Source organism: Cryptotermes secundus, unplaced genomic scaffold, assembly GCF_002891405.2.
Source record: "Cryptotermes secundus unplaced genomic scaffold, Csec_1.0 scaffold270, whole genome shotgun sequence".
NCBI classification, from domain to species: Eukaryota; Metazoa; Arthropoda; class Insecta; order Blattodea; family Kalotermitidae; genus Cryptotermes; species Cryptotermes secundus.
Window position 1 is genome coordinate 243,125 of NW_019742962.1, and position 21,144 is coordinate 264,268.

Genomic DNA, 21,144 nt, shown 5'->3' on the forward strand with positions numbered 1-21,144 from the left:
AAAATCCTCCTCTACCCGGTCAACAGGAGGGTCCCAGAGCCGGTCTCGATGCTGTGGAATAGAGAAAAATCTCCTGCCTCTGTCGGGAATCGAGCCCCGGCCGCCCATCCCGTAGCCCATCAGTATACCGACTGAGCTATAGGTACGACAGTTAATTACGAGTAACTTTACAAGATACTGAGTAAGAGAAGCACTTTCTGAACGTCATGTTTCTGTTATGTTGCAGTTTTACTTTTCTTGAGCAGAGGGTGAGCATAAACAAGCCGCCATCATGGATGCCATCAAGAAGAAGATGCAGGCGATGAAGATGGAGAAGGACAGCGCCATGGACAAGGCCGACACCTGTGAGGGACAGGCCAAGGAGGCGAACCTCAAGGCCGATAAGGTCAGAAATGTTTAATGACTTTGGAAATGCTATGCTAAGCCCTAAACTGTAGGTTTAATGACGTTTATGCTCCAGATCCTTGAAGACGTGAGAGACCTGGAGAAGAGGCGAGCTCAGCTGGAGCAGGACTCGGAGACCACCAAGAAGAACTTGGAGCAAGCTAACAAGGACCTCGAGGCAAAAGAAAAGGCTCTGCAGGCCGTGAGTGAATATTGTTTTCTGTTTGTTAAGAAATGGGATTGTGGGTCAGAAAGCCACATGCTGTTATGATCAGGGAAAGAAATCGGTGTTTAGTCTGAAACCAGTTGCTTTATTCAGAGAGGAAATTACTGATCTAAATTATTCAAACCTCTATGAAAATTAACATTCTCAATTACGTCACATGTTTACACACAGCTTTTCTGTGCTCGTGAAAAGCACAAGTGAACCCTTCATGTGGCCTTCTCACAATTTTTCTCAAAGAACTGAGACAGTTCTGTTATGACGTCACAGACCGTTTCCAGTCAGTTTTATGCTCGCCTCACAGACTTTCTGAGAGAAGCGAAACAGTTTTGTTCTCAAATCATAGACGTTTAGAAGGATTGAACCAGTTCTGTGCTTGTCTCACAGACTCTCTCAAAGGAATGCACCGCTCATCTCACAGATTCTCTCAAAGGACTGCACCCCACTCTGTGCTCGTCTCACAGACTCTCTTAAAGGAATGCACCACACTCTGTGCTCGTCTCACAGACTCTCTCAAAGGAATGCACCCCACTCTGTGCTCATCTCACAGACTCTCTCAAAAGAATGCACCCCACTCTGTGCTCGTCTCACAGACTCTCTCAAAGGAGTGCACCCCACTCTGTGCTCGTCTCACAGACTTTCAGAAAGTAGTGAGCCAGTTCTAGGTTTATCGCAAGAATACAAACATTTCTATCATAAAGACTCAGTTTTAAATGCATTCAGTTTTCATTGCGACAACCACAATCATAAATACAATAGATAAAGCCCTTGATTTCTTCCAATAAAAAATTAAATTTGATACCACTGTTGTAAGTGACATCACGTAGGTTTACGTCAGTGTTCTGGGACCGAGATCAATAATTTACAGATTGATGTTTCCTCAGAATACAGCAAGTTCTCTAGATGGCCTACTTGGGAACCGAACTTATGTGTCACGGGTTGTTAAAAAAAGAAAAAGAAATAAACATGCTATTATATATTACCAAACAGATTTAGCCTTCATATTTATATATGTATAGGCCGAGAGCGAGATGGCAGCACTGAACAGGAAGGTGCAGCTCATTGAAGAGGATCTGGAACGGTCTGAGGAGAGATCAGGCACTGCGCTCACCAAACTGCACGAAGCCTCAGAGGCAGCTGATGAGGCCAGCCGGTGAGTGTGTAGGCATCGACTCGTCAGAATGTCTGTATGTCAGAACGGCGGCTACGGCTCTGAGGTGAGTTGGTTATTAAGGCGGATCTCTCGTTTGTTTTCCACAGAATGTGCAAGGTGTTTGAGAACCGGAGCCTACAGGATGAGGAGAGGATGGACCAGCTGACAAACCAGCTCAAGGAGGCTCGACTGCTCGCTGAGGACGCTGACGGCAAGTCAGATGAGGTGATGGTTATGAAATGGCGACATCTGTTTGTATGAAACTTGTGTAACTCGAAAGTGTAGTTGGAGTTGTATACATGGTCTGATCGCTAGTTTGTGTTACTAGGTGACTCAGAAGCTGGCCAACGTTGAAGACGAGCTGGAAGTGGCTGAAGATCGAGTGAAGACCGGAGAATCGTGAGTGTTCACAATAGTTGTGGGATTATATTATCTTGTTGCGGTGACCGTCTTCTGGGATGCGGTCTGAGAGAGATGTATCGACATTTCGGATGACTGTTTAGCCTCCATCTTAAATGTTGAAGAGAGTAGGTTCAGAAATAGGCTACACACTTCAATGATGAAAATGGAAACAGCATGTTTCACCAAAATATCTGTATGTATCAACAAAACTACACCGTGTCACAGCCCAGGAGACCACAATCTTAATAATTACCGCCATGAAAAACTCAAAATTTTGTAACTTCATCATTTTACACACTCCTCAATTCATCATTATTATTATTATTATTATTATTATTGGAGGGAGTGGATTTCCCCATGCACCGCGACCAGTTTGATCTATTGTACGCCCCCCTGTGATATTCTACCAGTCTCTATACCCTACCGGTACTGGTGCGTGCCATCAGTCCCGACTCAGCCAGCGAGTTCGGCCTCTACTGGCTCAGCGGTATCTAGATGCTTCCCCCATCTACCAGAGGCGTTAGAGACTATTGATGGGCGGGACATGTCCTTATAATTTGGCTCAGAGGCCTCCTTGAGGCATGAGGTTCCTTTACGTGTCGTATAGCTACGACACGGGACCCACGGCTTAAAGTCCCTCCCGGAGGACTTATTCCCTGAATTTTTCCGCCCTTAAAATTTCCACGACCTCCGCCGGATTTGAACCCGCGTACCTTGAGTCATGAGGTTGGAAGGTTACCCCTCGACTACGGAGGCCGCTCTCCTCAATTCATGCACGATTGTGTTCTTATAATATATTTCAAAATGACTCTAGAAGTTGCTGTATATCTTCTTAATTCTAAAAACTTCAATTTTTCAGGAAGATCATGGAACTTGAGGAAGAGTTGAAGGTTGTGGGCAACAGCTTGAAATCTTTGGAAGTGTCCGAAGAAAAGGTATGTATGGAGGACTTCAAAGCATGTGATCTGCCAACCAATAGAGCATACCACTTGCAGGAGAAACGTCGTATTGAGATTTAGGCTCCTTTAAAATAAGTTCTAGTTACAATATTGTCACGTGTAGGTGGGTACGCATGATGAAATTAACGGGTTCTAGTTCGGATGTTTGGATTTATTAGCACTTCGGTTACAATCTCTCTTAATCACACTTTTTACAGCGCTATCGCTGATTTACACAATTTACAGTTCACCGTTGCACACGAACTAGGCTACTTAGGTTCCACTAGTCGTCTCCTAGCAACGGATTTCAACACAGAAACTAGGGCTTCAAATCGTCATGAAGTCTTCTTGTTATTTCGTCTTCAGTCACTCTGTACTCCTCTGTCCTACTCTGTATTCAACCGATCTTCCCATTTAACATTAAGGACACGCTCCATTCCCGTCCTTGAACTCTCAACTGCTGAATCCTCCTGGACTCTCCTTAGCCGCGGCACTGATAACGCAGAAAACACAGTTCTATTCTTGCGTAGCGCAGACCACACAGAAAACAAGTCACGTTATAGCTATCTCGCCAGTCCATTGGCGCCCTGATTGTTGTCTAGCAACGAACTGTAAACAGTCGTCCTATTGTTGCGTGACCTTAAGAGAGGATTTTTTCGCACCGTTACCTAGCCATACACCTTACAATATTGTGGGATATGACAGGAGAGCATAATTACCAGAGATTCTAAAGAGTTCTGACGGTGGTGGATGACACACAGAATTACTGGGTTTTTGGACTTTTCCAATCGTCCGGAATTCTAGGTAATAGAGGATACGACGTTTCAGAAACTGGATCTATTTCTGTCTTCAGGTAAGAAAGGAGGACAACCACTCAGTTGAGCCCCTTAGAAAGAGCTAATCTCAATCACTGGATCCAGTGATCCTCTATTACCTAGAGTATCCTGTATTACCTAGAATCCCGGACGATGGAAGAAGTCCAAAAACCCAATAATTACCATAGCTTATAATTAATCGACTTTGTTATTCATCATAATCTCGCTTACTCGAAGCCAATCCTAAATTCAATCGTTGTTTCTTTGGGTTGCCTCGTAGTAAAGACCGTTAGGTTATGTGACCTTTACCCGATATTGGTAGGCTGATTAAACCAAGGAGGACGAAATGTCGCACGCCGCGAAAAATGAAGGACTCATACAGGTACAATTATAAAAGACAAGTCCGTCCAATGTGACTATTTCAGTTTTCTCACTTGATGATTCACTAGCCTTACATGTTTCGATCCATTTGGATCATCTTCAGAGGCACCAAACACTTTTTTGAAACCACTATCACAACAGTTGTCATATCAAATACACATGTAATGTCCAAGTACACAATGTTCCATCTATCACTCACAGCAGCCTTTCTGGTTATAGAAATATTTAGTTGTTTTAAAGTTTTAAAAACTTTGTTAAAAATTAAAATACATAAACCAAACGGTTCGTGTCAATAACCCCTGTCGTCTCTCTTCAAGGTGGCCAATGTTGTGCCTCCCATGTAACTGAGTAGGGAGATTCTTAATATTCTTAATTAACATAGTTTTAAAACTTTAAAACAACTTTAATATTTCTATAACCAGAAAGGCTGCTGTGAGTGATAGATGGAGCATTGGGTACTTGGACATTACATGTGTATTTGATATGACAACTGTTGTGATAGTGGTTTCAAAAAAGTGTTTGGTGCCTCTGAAGATGATCCAAATGGATCGAAACATATAAGGCTAGTGAATCATCAAGTGAGAAAACTGAAATAGTCACATTGGACGGACTTGTCTTTTATAATTGTAACTGTTAGTGTGACGGACTAAAATGAAACAAATCAGACTCATACAGGATTTTAGTAGGAAAAACTTCAGGGTGATAGAATTCCGGAAACTGAAGCCCAAATATATTTTAGTGTACAAAGCATATTAAGTGAGTGTTTAATCTTTCTAAACTGACCATTATATTTTCTACAAGCTGACAGCTGCCATGTTTGTATGTTACAGGCCAACCAGAGAGTTGAAGAGTACAAACGCCAGATAAAGAGCCTGACTGTTAAGCTAAAGGAGGTACGTTCAATAATCCGAAATGTGGAAGCATTTATCCTTATAAATCTTAACTGGATTTCTCCAGAAAAATGGGAATTACTTTATATAATGTGTAGACTTCAGATAACAGTAGGATGATCAAAGCAAGGAACATGAGGTGGTGAGGGCGCGCACCGCCTATAGGAGAGGTGACAAATCCAGAGAAAATACTGATTGGGAAACCCAGAAGGAAGGAACTGCTTGGAATATTTAAGCATAGATGAATAACAGGGAAGGCGTCACGTTCAAGAGCAAGGCATATATGGTAGGATAATATTAACATTTATTTGAAAGGAGTAGGGTGAGACACTGGTTCCATTTTGGCTGGTGAACATGAACATGAAGGCACGGAAGCTCTTCAGTGTCTGAGTGTGCAGTGACTGCTCCTTGGAGTAGCTGGCTGTACTGCAGGGATGCTCACTAGCCGCCGCTGCTTGTGCCGTTCCTCTCGTACAGATCGCTGCAGTGATGATCCACGGACATTCGGGGCGGATTATTCCGTGATCGTCTCCGTACGATTTTGGCCTAAAATCGACAGGTGAACCCGTCTTGCGTGGAGTAGAAGATTCGGTTATGTAACTCCATGTTTACCGAAAGTTAGATGTAGATGTGTTCAGTTAAGAACATTTTGGCTTCTCGCCTGTTGTCAAAACTGCAAGGATTTGAATATACAAAGCTATAATTTTTGCCTGTGGTTTAGTGTGGTTGTTGAACGTGGTTTCTTACATCAAGAGAAAAACGTAGACTGAGGGCGTTTGAGAACAGGGTGCTGAGGAGAATATTTATACGTAAGAACAATTGCACGCTGAAGAAAATTGCAAAACGAAGACATTCGTAAATTGTGCTTCCTAACAAACAATGTTAGAATGTTAAAATGAAAGAGGATGAGATGGGAAGGACATGAAGCACGTATGGGAGAGAATAAAAATTCATACAGGGTTTTGTTATGAAAACCAGAAGGAAAGAGGCCACTAGGGAGACTTAGAAACAGATAGGATTATAATATTATAACGTATCTTACAGGAGTGGACTGAATTCATCTGGTTCCGGGTAGGCACAAATTGCGAGCTCTTGTGGACACGGTAATGGAACTTTGGGAATTTATTGAGTGGCTCAGCAACTATTGCGCCTCAAGAATGACTCGGCTGCATGGAGTTTGTTGGAAAGTTTCGCGTGACCTACGCCCGTTCCTACTTGACGAACCCAAACGCTCCTCATTGGTCTCAGTCTTCACTTCTCCGATAGTGAGGAAACCATTAGGCATTATGAAGCTCTGGTGTTGTCAGTTCTGAGCACACGGATACTACTGTCTTCTGCGATGTGACACCGTATAGTCTGACTAACGTTTCGGAGGAACCTTCCATCCTCATCTTCAGAGTATAAGAGCAAGCCGCGCTTGGGAAAATGTGGTGTGGATAGAGGGAGGGGGGCGGACGGCGAGATCAGGCTCCTATGCCAACCAGAAGAGGCAAGAAGAAGTGAACAGAGTTTTCATCCGTAGCAGGGTTATTTTCGAAGGGCAGAGAAATTGGGGGGGGGGTGACTGAGTTAAGGGTCGAATATTCTAGACTTGGTTCTCCTTTCTTTCATCTGCCCACTCAGAATCTTAGTTCCAGCTCTCATTCTCTCTGTATAAGTACCATGTTCTTCCAGACTTGGTCTACTCATCTGACCTGAAATTGGAAGCAGTGGTTTCCTCAAAAGCATAGCCAACTGTCCACCAGACTATACGGTGTAACATCCCAGAAGATCACAGTCACCCCTGTGAGAACCTTAAGCGTCACATTCTTCAGATACATGTTAACGGAGACGGGTGTGCAGGCCTCCTGGTACTCAGTGGGCCGATACTTTAGGTTTCGTTAAGTCGAGAGAGGATTCAAGTTGAGTTTTGGCTGCTGCACTGTACAGTGTATTGTCATTGACTGCTACAGTGTCTAATGTATACAAGAGATATACTATCATGCATACAGATTATCCGAGTAATTACTAGATTAACTGCATGAAATGACGGGGCTAGTTTTACCACCTTTTATATAGAGTGTCGTGATGAAAGGTATCCAAAATAAAATAATTATAGCTGAGAAAGCATTTATTATACACATTTATGGGTGACACCATTGCAAAGGGAAACTATTAAAGCTTTTCTGAATATGTAACATTCTCAATAAATTTCAGTGTGGGCTCCCTTGACGGCACGAGAGGTATCCCAACGATATTCAACCTCGTTCCACGTTACTTGAAGAATATTTGGTGTTACCGTAGCCACAGCGTCCCTTATGCGGGCTTTCACGTGTTGAAGGTCTTTGATCTTAATCCGGTAAACAATTTTCTTCACACAACCCCACAAGAAAAAATCCATGTGCGTTATCTGGTGACCTAGGAGGCCATATCGCAGAAGATGGAATTCATCATGTTTTATGTTCTTTATGGGGTGTATGCTTGGCTTACTCTTCGACGCTGCAGACGAAAAGAGTGTTCCTCTGAAACCACCTGACTGCACGGTGTCATTTACCAGAAGGTAGATCTAACTGTACTATATTTGTTTGCTTCAGGCTGAGGCGCGGGCAGAATTCGCCGAGAAATCCGTGAAGAAGCTGCAGAAGGAGGTCGACAGGCTTGAAGGTACGTGTTGTGGCTTTCTCACACACTAACCGCCGGTTGTGCCCGGTGCTAGGCCAGACACTCCTCGCGTGGCGTGTAGGTGTGGTCCTGCTTGGCTGGCTTTCGTTACATGGAAAGTTTCTATTTCGCTTCTTTGTTGAGGTTTCATTCACAGTGCAGTAACACAGACTGAACAGACATATTCGGAGTAATCTGGCGTGCCAACATTCTCTATTTCAAAGAAATAACTCATTTGAAAGCAGAAGAAATGTTTAAATGACAAAATGAACATACGCCTCAGTAATTATTATGCGCACTCCGTGTATATTGATAAATTGTTATTAGACGTATAAGATAAATTTTAGCAACCACGGCTGCCAGTGTTCTGTCAACTCTCTTGCAGAAGGTTGTCATATGACCAGCTTCATTGTCTCTTTGATGGAATATGATACTTCAGTGTCGAAGCCTTGATGTATTTCGGCCAATTTGAACAAAGTTTTTCTATAATTCGGTACCAAATCTCGTGATTATCCATACACTAAGAAATTTATGTTTCCTTTTTTTTTTGTAGAATTTTATGCGCTTGGTTTTCAAAGATATTTTACAGTCTCCATAAAAAATACGCTAATCTAATTTACTTTGAAGACTATATAATATTTTAAAATCTGTGTTTATTTTTTTTTTTGAGTCTAAAAAGAGCCGTATCTATCGGATGCATTTTACACTGTGTATAATAGTTGTGTACACCTATCAGATTTGGTCATCGGATAAATTCTGACTGAAGAACCTGCGATAATTTCATTCTTGGAATGGCTCTGTGAAAGCAAACTTTGCTTACATGTGCACTAGCGGCTGCTGTCGCTAACCCCCAGGAATAGTCCTGGTACTCATTTCTGTTAGAGGCTGAGTCGAACCCAGGGCCATAGTGCGGCTGGAAGGATTAGGTAAATTGAATAAAATCCAATGACCTCATCGGGAATCGAACCCGCGACCATCCAGCTTGTAGCATAATGCCTCAACCAGCTACACTACCGCGTTCCCTCCTGACTTAAATAATACTAAAAGAGAGTGAGTTAGTTGTGCATTATTTGAGAGTAAGTTTTGTCGTGTTTGCATAGCTACCTGCATTAACAGGCATATTCAGCAATAAATAATTGTAATTGCCTAGAGGCAAATTGAGCATAGGGACTTGGGAGTATTATATTTATTTTGAGTATATTTCACCTATAATGAAATAAATATTAGTCACCAACGTACGATTTATATTTATCTATCAGATTTTTTATGTACCATTTCATTGCCTTATTGCAATATGCGTGATTGCACATCAGTCAGAATGCTTTGGAGACAAGGTTTCTTAAACTGAGCTACACTTCGAGGTTGCTTTTACGACTGCATGCTAAAGAGACGTGATGCGGTGTGCTGTTCATGTTGTGTTGTTGTGTTGGCAAAATGGGCGCAGGAAATTGACTTCCACTGCAGTTTGCAGCTGAGTTCATTGTTAAGGCATACCCCGTTTCCAATAGGACTAAAACTGGTCTGCTATCTTTCGTTTAGTATACATTCTTCAGTAGAAGAAAATATTGGCAAACTGTTACAATTGTTTCCCTGAAGGTAACCTGCAGGCCTAACGCTTTTGAAGTTCGCAATTAAAGACCCTTGCGCTGTAGAAGTGTGCATTACTCAAGCTCACAACGAGTGACAAATTAAAAATGTGTTGCATCCATTTTGTTTGCTAATCAAACAACCTAAAAGTCGTGTAATAGTATGACGTCATTAGACGTAACTTATGTACCATACATTCAGTGGACACTGACTAATGTTTTGGGGGGTGTGACGCCGTGTAATATGGTACACGCAATCTAAGGTTTAGAAGAAAAGTGCTACTGCATCCTTATGTAGCACGTTTCTCCGAAACTTCGGTACCTGTCTTGTAGATTGTCATATTGTATTTTCTGTTAAATTTCAGGTTTAAAATAAAAAAATTTCAATTGTCTGCCATTCGATTTATAAAATCGTTACATAAATATATCTTTACTTCGAGCTTTTGAACTTTCCACTTGCCGTTCAAGCAGTTTGGTTGCTTCAGGTCTGTGCACAGAGTTCAGTTGGGACAAAGGTTGCTGTCGCGTGTGAAGGCATGCCAAGTGCTGGAAGAGGACTCTGTTTAAGAATCCTTGTCGCATAACTAAGTTGTATCTGTGTGCTTGCTGCTGCTAACAAACTAATGGCATTGCCTTCCTGTTCCAGACAATCTGTTCGGTGAAAAGGAGAAATACAAGTCGATTACCGACGACTTGGACTCGACCTTCGCTGAACTCACAGGCTACTAAACATAGCAAAGAATTAATCTCGAAACCAAACGAAAAGAACGAAAGACCCAATAAGAACAAAATTAAAAACTTTTGCTTCACGAAAATTTCCGGCGCACCTTCTGTCTTCTTTTGCTGTGTCTTGTCAACCTTTCTTTTTCAACATTTTAACAATTTGTTGTTGAAAGCTTCCCTGTCTGCTGCTTCCTCTTCACGTCAAGGCTGCCATGCAAAGGTAGTAGCTTAAATGTCAAGTCTGTGTGAACAAGGGCAACATACACAATCAACTGCTCTGTTGCTGCCTGCACTTTTGCTGAATCTATTTTTATTTTAATTTCTTATACAACCTGTACCGATTGTATTTATTCTTATTAATACATCTGCCCTAAATATTTCTATTAAACTTTAATAAATTCCAAGACTCAAATTGAAGGAATGGCATTTGTTGCCACAACTTAGTATGTTAGAACTGCTGAAGCAATATTGTTGTTATATTGTCTTAGCAACTTTGTAGAATTTCATATCTGTTGAAAGGACTAGGAAGAGAAGTGAACTAAAATAGCAGAACAAAACATGAATTTTAAAGCAATCATCGAAAGAAATTATGTAGATGATTTATTTGTACAAAGTAGGCGTGATTTGCAGCTACAGTTAGCTTCTCCGTTTGCACAGACACTTCTGAGTGTTATCTGTGTTTGAATAATGCTAAGATAGTTTAGAATTGTACATATATATGTATATCGACCTTGTTCACACATTCTTGCCTTCAATATTTGCCGTTATTAATATAATGTCTTAGCTCACAATTAAGTAATAACAATAACGTTACTATCACAATTAGTGGCACTTACAAAGTATTTGCAATTACTCTATAAAATATTAGCTTTATGTTGCTTTGCTGGAGATATACGCTAACTCCATACATTTGTGGCTTACAGGAAATAATGAAACTCTAACCTCTGTGTAAAAATGTCATATAAATATACGTTTCACATGATGAAAACGTGAAGGTTGCTTATGTGTACTGTTATTGTAGTGTTAATATAAGTAAAGGATGAATTAGCAGACATTTGTATTACTGTACATGCGCCCATTTCTAATAACCCCCAGGACAGGGATTTCATATCTGCAGTCTAAAAAAAGCGGATTTTTTGTTCTCAGTTCAGAATACGCCTTGAGCCTTTCCTTTTCAAGTTTCTTCTCTGCTACGATTTACAGTTCCAGACTGCGTAGGTAGGTCATTTGTACGGACAAAGAACACACACACACACGCGCGCGCGCGCGCGCACACAGATAATATATGTATATATGAAATAACTAGCTGAACTCAGGAACCTACTTTGAAAAGTAAAACAGTGTAAAACAGAGACATTTACTTTTGGATTAATTTGTATTGCTTATTTTGTACGGTGTTTCTTAAGTGTATTTGGTTAAAGATGTGATCAGTCGGCTTTACAGAGTGTAACTCCTTTGTCCTGTCAAGGCATTGAACTCTCTCTCCCTCCACGCCCGTACCGCTTTCCTCCCTTCAGCATACAGAGCGCAGAAAATTAAGAAAAATCCGCTGACTTTATGAGCTATTCTATTTAGTGTAGCCATCCGCATAAAATCCAGTTTACGGGTGGGGAAATAAGAAACATAGGGTCCTTGGTCTGACAGAAAATTTGGTCTAAAGTAAACACTGTAATGTGTTCAGAATCAGAAAAAAGGGAAAATAAATCATAGGCGTGCGTTGGAATAAATACACTTTTATATTACGCGAAGCAGGTCTACATACACCACTATGTACGTTTAAAATAGACAGGATAATTTTCAACCTAAACAATTTCGGAATATTTAAATAGTCTTGAAGAATTCTGTGTTCTGAGATATAACATTATGCCGTCAGATGAAAGTCAACCGACGTTTCGGAGGAGCATATAGCCTTCTTCACCGGGGTCGAAAAGTAAACCAAGCAAGAAACCAGCATGAATCAGCCAGCAGCCTTGCTTAGCTTACTCGTCCGTTGACTTTCACCAGACTACGAGACGTAAAATTCCAGAAGATGGGCGCTCTTAGAACCTCAAATGTAATGCAAATGGTCTTGCATCACACTGATCTGCTATAGCTGTGTGTTCTGTCCTTGTTTGGAAAGATCGTGACACTGCGGGAAGCAAATTCCGACATTTTGTAGTTGAAATTAAAGAGTGCAGAAAGTTATTTACAAGCAAAAATGTATTCACGTTGGCTATTTGTTCTTCTTTTTGTTCAAATGGTTAACGCCACTCAAGTGAATCACGAAAGCGGGCCTATCTGTACGTATTCACTATTTCTGATTGTTTAATTGATACTGCTAACATCTTATTGTTGTAAGCCTCGGATCTTTCTCAGGCGCCCTTTTATGTAATTTAAGAACTGTGTGCAATGTTCTGTGTAATTTCTCTCAGATACACTACATCAGGCATCAGACGAAGAGAGACACCAAAAACCAAAAACTGATGCCGGAAGCAGTGTCATCAGCAGCGACTTGAAGCACAGAGCAAATGATGCTCGAGACGGTTCAAGTTCGTATAGCAACAGGCGTGACCAGAGTGGTTTGAACGGCTGTTGTACTGCGATGTGGAAAGCAAATGGAAAAACTACCACATTATCACTTTTCCTGGATAGTCTCTTTCCAAAAACAGAGATACCATGTATGCCAGATGGGCGGATAGAAGTGACCAGAAGACGAGGAAGAAGACGTAAGAAGATGCTGCATGACTTTGGGGACAGAAGTGGTTATTGTTATTTGAAGGAGAAAGCTTGAGATCGCATTAAGTGGAGGAACTGTTTTGGAAGAGAGTGTGGACCTGCAAATAATATGTACGGATAATATGGAGACAATGTAAGAAACTGGTCGTTCTTGCAGTCCATTGATAACTGGAGACCTGCAGGTTACATTTATTTGGATCGACTGTCATTGGTGGGACGTACTGGCGAATGATGACAGAGAACAAATAGTATGGAGAGTTTAGTTTTCCTTCTGTTCCTTGTAGTTCTTACGGAGGAGCAACAACCAGCATTAAGACATAAGACTTAATATGATGATGTTCTGTAACTGTAAACGCACACTCACTACCCTAGTCGCACATACTGGTATATCTTCGCACATTTCCTGGCTCGTGGTATGCATTGTAAGGACAATAGCTGCCACGTAGCTGCAGCACGGAAGCCCTGCTGGACATGTTAAGGGTCGCTGGGAACAACATGTCGTCTCTCGAAAAATTATATAAGGCTTGAAATATCAAGGAGGTATAAATCATATCGCAACTAAAAGTATAAGAATGATATAATACGGAAGCCTAAAGATTACTGAAAACTTAGCCAGCAAGTAACCAGGATTTGATCTTGGATTGCCAGTGTATAGGCCCATTTTATCATGGCATATACAAGACGTTCAAGCGCCTCTTTACAGTTGCATTGTTTCCAGGTAATTTTGATATAGGTTAACATTACAACATAAAATTTAAATTACTGTCTTTCATATAAATATCTTTGTCAATAATAAAAGTGTGTAGTTAATAGTCCCGTGATTTCGTGTAAGAGAATTAAGGATCAAAATTCATTCTCAGCATCGCAGTAGAATGGCAGGGTAAACACATACTGTACTGTTTATATTATATAAACGGCGCGTCACACATTCGCTTTACGTATACGGAGTATGCATTCAGGTTTCACNCATTACGTTTGAGTTGGTGCAATTCTTGGATTCAGATTGTCCAATACTAGCTATTTGCAACATGGCTGATTAAACATTTTATCAAAAGAGGTTGTTAATTTCTTACTTAGGATTTGAAGGTTCTGGGCTGTTTTCTTTACATTTTTATCGGTATTTAAAACCTGCGACTGAGCGAAAGGGTTTCCACTAAATGTACCCATATCACTACGGCATTTCCATCAGAGTATTTAGCGAATAACATCCTCGTTCATGAACTGATCCATGGAGTTCCTCCATAGTTTACAGATTGGCGACAACAAATGCCAACGAGAGAATTAGCTGTGTTTCTGATAAAATGGAATGAAACAAATGTCAGTAAAGCCGAAAATATTGAAAATAATTATGACTAAGAAATCAAGTTTGGCTGAGAACAGTTTATTACGCATTCTACTGGTTTCTTGAAGAAAATAATTGGCTGCAAATTTGAAACCGCAGAAAAGCGTGTTTTTAGATTTTCTTCATTAGTTGTTAAGTATTTGCTTTAATGTCGACTGAACTGCTCACACAGGCGAAGGCGAGCGCATTTCTTTTGCACTTCCAAATGTAAACAAATGTCTGCTGAACCATCCTGCACGGTCAGTTTCTGTTGATATATTATTAAACTATTTGTGTATGCTTTCTCTCTACAGACGAACTGGGTATCAATAAGGACAGATACAAGTCACTGGCCGATGAAATGGATTCCACCTTCGCAGAACTGGCTGGTTATTAATCATATACATTACATGAAACGGCAGGCATATTGGACGCGAATTCTTACCCGAGTGACGTCATAATATGGCAGTTTTGTAGACTTTTCATATTCACGAAATTCGGCTTCCATATCACACGTTTATCTCCTTCTAAGAATATATTTAATATTTATCATAGAAATAAATTTTGTTAAATATTTTGAAATTCGAAATGACGAGGAAGTTTGAATTTCAAATATTTGAAAAATAAATTTATCAATACTTGACCCTTATTGACAACACTAACATGTATGCATATCATCTTTCATTCATATGCACAAATGTGGGTATTCTTACAAGATAATTAATATGTTATAATAAATTTATTTTAAGTGAATGATAGATAAAGTGTTATGTATACAAATTATTACCTGTTGAAGTGATAGAAAATTTTGCGTGTTTTTCGCCACTCACTCGTCTCAAGTTTTGTTTGGTGGTAAGAAGGTGTGTTCTTCTCACTTGTAAAAATTAGTTTCTGCAGGAAATTTATTAATGTGAGGTTTGTACGAAAGTGAATAAACTCTATATTCGCTCGATATCTACCTGTTGTTCTTTATGTTGCATGGAAATATGCAAATTGTATATAAACATAAGATCATATATATGCCAATATGTCTCCCACTGTACGCAGCAGGTTCCCCAAGAAAGCGTTACTGACCACACGTTTATTACAAAGCAAGCACGCCGAGGTTTCAAAAGTAACATGTTCTCAAAAACAGGGTCACAGCCAAGGATAAAGGTATGTTGTATACTGATGAACAATAAAAGGCTCCTAACAATATCTACGACGGTCCCAATAAACATAAAGATACATTGCATGTGTTCATGAACAATAAATGGGCCTAAACGGATTCTAACACGATCCAAGCAAACCAGAGACTCTCGCAACGGCATGCAATTTGCAAACAGCTCAGTAAATTAACTTTGATATATTGATATACAGGAAAGGGCATGAGATCTGGCTAATCTGGCTGCGATATTCGTGGTTTTTCTCAGTTTTCCAGGCACATGCCAGGGTAAATGATGTAACAGAACCAACATTCCTCCCCTCCTTGTTATTCACAATCTTCCTATTGCTTATTTCTTTTCTTCGCTTGTTAAGAGATTGATACATTGTCAAGAAATAGTGAAATACCAAGTGAATAGTGAGGAGGGACGAAGTGTGACAGTCACAGGGCAGAGCATGTGACAGGCGCAACTGAACTACTTACAGTGCCCCTTGACTGGAAGATCAGGTGACAGTCACAGGGCCGAACGTGTGAAAGGCGCAACTGAAGTGCTTACAGTGCCCCTTGACTGGAAGATCAGGTGACAGTCACAGGGCAGAACATGTGACAGGCGCAACTGAAGTGCTTACAGTGCCCCTTGACTAGAAGATCAGGTGACAGTCACAGGGCCGAACATGTGAAAGGCGTAACTGAAGTGCTTACAGTGCCCCTTGACTGGAAGATCAGGTGACAGTCACAGGGCAGAACATGTGACAGGCGCAACTGAAGTGCTTACAGTGCCCCTTGACTAGAAGATCAGGTGACAGTCACAGGGCCGAACATGTGAAAGGCGTAACTGAAGTGCTTACAGTGCCCCTTGACTGGAAGATCAGGTGACAGTCACAGGGCAGAACATGTGACAGGCGCAACTGAAGTGCTTACAGTGCCCCTTCACTCAGCCCTGTCCGCTAACATCTACAGTTTTAGTTATATGACATAAGGTACAAGCAGACAGACTGCCGTAATTTGTGAAATATAAATTATTGATGTCTGTCACAGATCGGAACCCTCATAATAGTGTTATTTAATATGAGTTTGAAGTCCTTAAGATCACTTAAATTGGTGAACAAGTTAGCTGGTGCGTCATGGTGGGCTCCGACTTCATGTAGTCACATAGGCGGATACGGACGTTTCGAAGATATTTGTTGAATCCAAATTCAAGGTCAGAGTTTCTGATTTCAGCTGTTTTACGATAAGGTTGCTGTCATCCACATGATAGCACTACATAGCATAGGACTAACTTTCATTGTGGTAAGCATAGGCTATTTGACATACGGGTACAGGGGCCCTAAGTCACGTGAATATTTAGTAAAATGTACAGTAAAATTATTTTATTCGTTACTAAATTTGCAAAAGTGTAAGATCTAGAAAAACCGAAGTGAACGGAGTTCATGGAGGTAGGCCTAGGCCCACTGGGGCTATAGTGCCAAGGAAATATAAATAAAAATTTGCAAAAGTTATTCGAAATTAAAGTCGCTGTGTTAATTGCGGAACTCACAAGGCTCTGATAACGTTCTGCAAGTTGACTAGCAAGTCTGAATCTGAACATTTCCTTTAGCACGAGTGACTGTTTTAGGTTAACTGACTTCTGGGTCGCTCTGTATTTAGGAGCTTGTCCATCGTCGCAATTTTTCTTTTTAAATCTACAGCGTTTCGGAAGCTCGTCATTTCCTTTGTCAAAGCATACGATAAAATAAGAAATCTAACTCCGTTTGGCAGTACACAATATATCATTCTAAATGCTGAAGAAACGTTATTACAGCAGAGAACGTACGAGTATTTGCAGTGGCGTTTATAGCGTCTACCAATGTTTCAGTGCATGTTATGGTGGTGATGGCCGGTCACGTTACCCGAGCAGTCTAAGGCATGAACTTTCTTCGCTCACTCGGAAGCCGGGATCGTGGTTTCGAATCCCACACAAGGCATGGATATTCGGTATGTGTATGTGTTTATTCTATATTTGTGTTGTTCTGTGTTTAGGTAGAGGCCATAGGACGAGCTGATCACTCGTCCAAGGAGTCTTACCGTCTGTGAAATGATCGTGAAACTGAAAATCAGAGGCCAGGGCCCAAGGGGGCTGTAGAGCTAGCGAAAAAAGAAATGATAGTGAAAAAAAGGCTGAGAAACGTAATGATCTTATTAAGTACTATGGAATGTAGACCCGTTTCTAGGCAACGACAGTATCTTATGGTAGAAGTGGATCCGCTTGACGTCGTTTCTCAGGAAAGTAACCACGACGTTAAACGAGGGCTTACTATACTGATGAAAGAAACAGAACCAGTTCCCGAAACTTTGTGAACTGATAAATGGAACGACGACCAAAGCCCAAAGCATCAGTCAAAAGACTTCTGTAGGTTCACGCTATCGTCAGAAGTCGTCAGCCCACCCATCTGAAGTTGTGCTCCTCTCACAGTTGCTGAAGTTAGGGCAAGCAGTGACGCTTGTGACGTGTATTCGGGAGATGGTAGGTTCAAATCTTGGTTGGAACACCGACTGCCCCGAGGTCATTCTTAGTCTTCCTCAGGCAGCATTCTGATTATTATTTATTTTATCTGCAAATGGGTTTTACCTTGTGGCAATGGTACTACAATAAGACACAACACAAATAACACATGACACAAAAAGCATATCACACTCAAACAAAACAGCGCACAAAACTACACAAGCAATAAAGGACACACTACACACAGTACACAATGCAAATACAATTAAAACTAGAATGATATAAATTAATATTTATAAAAAAATAAGCACACTATACACTAAACAGTAACAGTAATGGAATACGTAATGCCATGATCTGATGCACCCACATTTCACCACGACTTTTCCCTTCATTCCACTTCGCAACACTTCACCGGGCAGTACCTCAAATCAGGCAACTACCATTTTCTTCCGCATCCATCCTAATGTGTTACTCAGCACTGTTACGTACTCGACTAGTGGGTCAGTTTAAACAGTGAAGATTACGGTATTCCGGGATATGAAGCTGTGTAGTCTGGTAAAGCATTATGATGGTTTCGGTGGAACCTGAGGGCACAGTTTTCAGAGTAGAGGATGAAGCTGAAGATTGAGACAGGTTGCTCCGCTAGCCAGAAGAGTGCGAGAGAATGTTTCTCTGATTGCCTGAAGATGGAGGCAGTACAGTCCTCCGAGTGGCTGACAGTAATCTCTATACTCACCACTGCGAACACCTCAGTCTCACAGTTGAGGCAGCAGGTAGACTTTTATGAAGGAAGGAATTTGGCTACCTCAAGGGACGTGCAACAGACGATGAGGAACACTGCACCAGACGTTGTGACGGCAATATTTTCCACCCACCAACGCCTTAGTCTTCCCAGTGGTCTCTTTCCTTTTGGCTTTCCCACAAATATCCTATATGCATTCCTCTTTTTCCCCCATTCGTGCTACATGACCTGCCCACCTCATCCTCTTTAACTTGAACATTCTAATCATACCCGGAGAAGAGTACAAGTTATGAAGCTTAAATATTCTCCTCAACACCCTATTCTCAAACACCCTCAGTCTATGTTCCTCCCTTACTGTCAGAGACCAAGTTTCACACCCTTACAGAACCACAGGCAAAATTATGGTTTTGTATAATCTAATTTTATATTTTTAGACAGCAGACGAGAAGACAAAAGGTTCTGGACTGAATGGTAGCAAGCATTACCCGAGTTCAATCTCCTTTTAATTTCCTCTTGAATCAGGTTTCGATCTGTTATCGTTGTTCACAAATATCTGAACTGTGCAACATTTTCAAAACATCTGTTTTCTATCTTTATGTCATGATTTTGCCCTGTATTTTGGTGACGAGACAGCAACATATACTTAGTTTTCTCTGTATTTATTTCTAGACTAACTTTCTTACTTGCGTCAATTAAAGTTTGTGTGTTTCTCTTTATGGTATTTGTATTATCACCCAGTAGATTCACATCGTCAGCATAGACCAACAGCTGATGTGTCCCGTTTAATTTCAGTCCCACCTGGTTTCCCTGGACCTTCCTAATGACATATTCTAATGCAAAGTTGAAAAGGAGTGGTAATAAAGCATCTCCTTGTTTTAGACCATTCTGGATAGGTAATTTATCAGACAAATGTTTACCTACACGGACTTTGCTATACGTTTCGTTTAGACACATTTTAATCAGCCTAACTAGTTTCATGGGTATCCTAAACTCTATCAGAATATTGTACAATACTTCCATCCTAACTGAATCATAGGCTTTCTTGAAGTCTATAATAGCTGATGTACTGTCTCACTGTACGAGTACTCCCATTTTTCTCCAGTCTCTGACGAATGCAAAAGATCTGATCACTAAAAAAAAAAATGAAGTAAAGCTATCCCTGTACCAGGCCGTGAAGGCCCATAGGGTTGTGAGACGTTGAGGGTCCCACATTATCTAGACAATCGGCTCATAGATGGCGGTAAGGTTGGCAGCCTTATGCGCCGGCCGCTCTTTACTCCCCAGGAAAATTATTTAATTAATTCCTATTACTCATTTCTGTTAGAGGCTGAGCACTACCAGAGAAAAATGGCTTGGATAGAAGTTCGATATATTGCTTGGTCCCCTAGATTCACAGACCTCATTCCATGCGACATCCACATGTGGGAATATGTAGAAGACCAGGTGTACCAACCTCCCACGCCACAATCCCTTCGAGAACGAATTTCACTTGAGTCACAGCTGCGGCATACGCGGGAAGATCTCGAATATAGCGTTCACGTTTGCAGAGCTACAAATGGGGAACGTATCGAACATCTGAAGTTTCTTCATGTTTGTGCATGTAAGCGTTTCGAAAATACATTGATTTATACTCTCCCAGATCGTTTCTAATAGCCCTATATTTCAGTCTGCAGCCAATACATGGAGACAAGACTGAAGTCAGTGGCTAACACGTCATGTAGGCCTGTATCAAACATAACTGAGACAATGGACAGTGGCTAACATAATCGTGATGTAACAGCGTGTGTGAACACCGAGATGTAATCACCATTCGCCCTGTTCTTGTTCAGGTGATGCACCTTTTCGGCTATCATTTTTAAAGTTACTGATTTTAGGGTTTCAGGTTTTTCACATTTCCCTATTCACAGTTCCTTTTGGCCTGGAACGGGCTCCAGCAGCCAATATTCCCCGCGGACGTGTTGAAACACACGCCATATTCCAACCATGAAGATGGAAACAACATTTGCCTACGAAACACCCACAACACTGCGCACTTTCATACACTGTAAATATGTAAGAACACTGAGGTGACTGAGTTCCTATGCACCAACTGCATAAAATTATCTGAAGGGGGAAACGCATGTCTTTACATTCGCGTGTGTGCTCGTAGATCCAAAAAACATTGGCTCTCCAGAAGATACCCCAAGAACAAAATGACGATTATCTCGAAAACGTCTCTAACGCCTTTGATCAAATTTCTGTAATGTGTGGAGACAATTTTCCTAAACAATGACACGTAGATGATACCTTCAGGAAAACAACGGTACGCCTGCTAGAGGCTTAAAAGCGAAATTGAAACGTGTGTTGTCGGCCTGACGGGCTTAACTTTCGTTCGTTTTTCAGTAACCAACCGTGGTCCATTGGGCTTAGAAAAGTATCTGCCAATCCATTGAACGCTTGTCCATTGTCGCAGCAATGAAGAGCATTGTAAGCCCCACCTTCCAATTGTAGCCCCAGTCTACACATCAGATTACACAATGCAGTAACATTTCCGGTCGTCTGCCTCCGGAAGATTCGTCGAGAGCTTTCATTCGGTGAGCAGCATGACGTCAGATCCATAATG

The 21,144-nt window shown here is 41.1% G+C and overlaps 1 protein-coding gene across 2 annotated transcripts in view; it reads left to right on the forward strand.

Annotated features, from left to right (window-relative positions):
- LOC111873415 (tropomyosin Lep s 1.0101) overlaps positions 1 to 15,125 on the forward strand; it is a 30,313-nt gene extending 15,188 nt beyond the window's left edge. Inside the window, exons 2-10 of one of the 2 annotated variants that reach the window (XM_033755084.1) lie at positions 227 to 385; positions 461 to 586; positions 1,627 to 1,760; positions 1,868 to 1,985; positions 2,089 to 2,159; positions 3,022 to 3,097; positions 5,127 to 5,189; positions 7,760 to 7,829; positions 10,059 to 10,158. In XM_033755084.1, the coding sequence (XP_033610975.1) occupies positions 272 to 385; positions 461 to 586; positions 1,627 to 1,760; positions 1,868 to 1,985; positions 2,089 to 2,159; positions 3,022 to 3,097; positions 5,127 to 5,189; positions 7,760 to 7,829; positions 10,059 to 10,141 (855 nt within the window). In that variant the 5' untranslated portion in view covers positions 227 to 271 and the 3' untranslated portion in view covers positions 10,142 to 10,158. Of the gene's footprint in view, positions 1 to 226; positions 386 to 460; positions 587 to 1,626; positions 1,761 to 1,867; positions 1,986 to 2,088; positions 2,160 to 3,021; positions 3,098 to 5,126; positions 5,190 to 7,759; positions 7,830 to 10,058; positions 10,159 to 14,485 lie in introns of those variants that run through there. The other variant, XM_023868117.2, reaches the window with a different exon arrangement.
- The last annotated feature ends 6,019 nt before the right edge of the window (positions 15,126 to 21,144 follow it).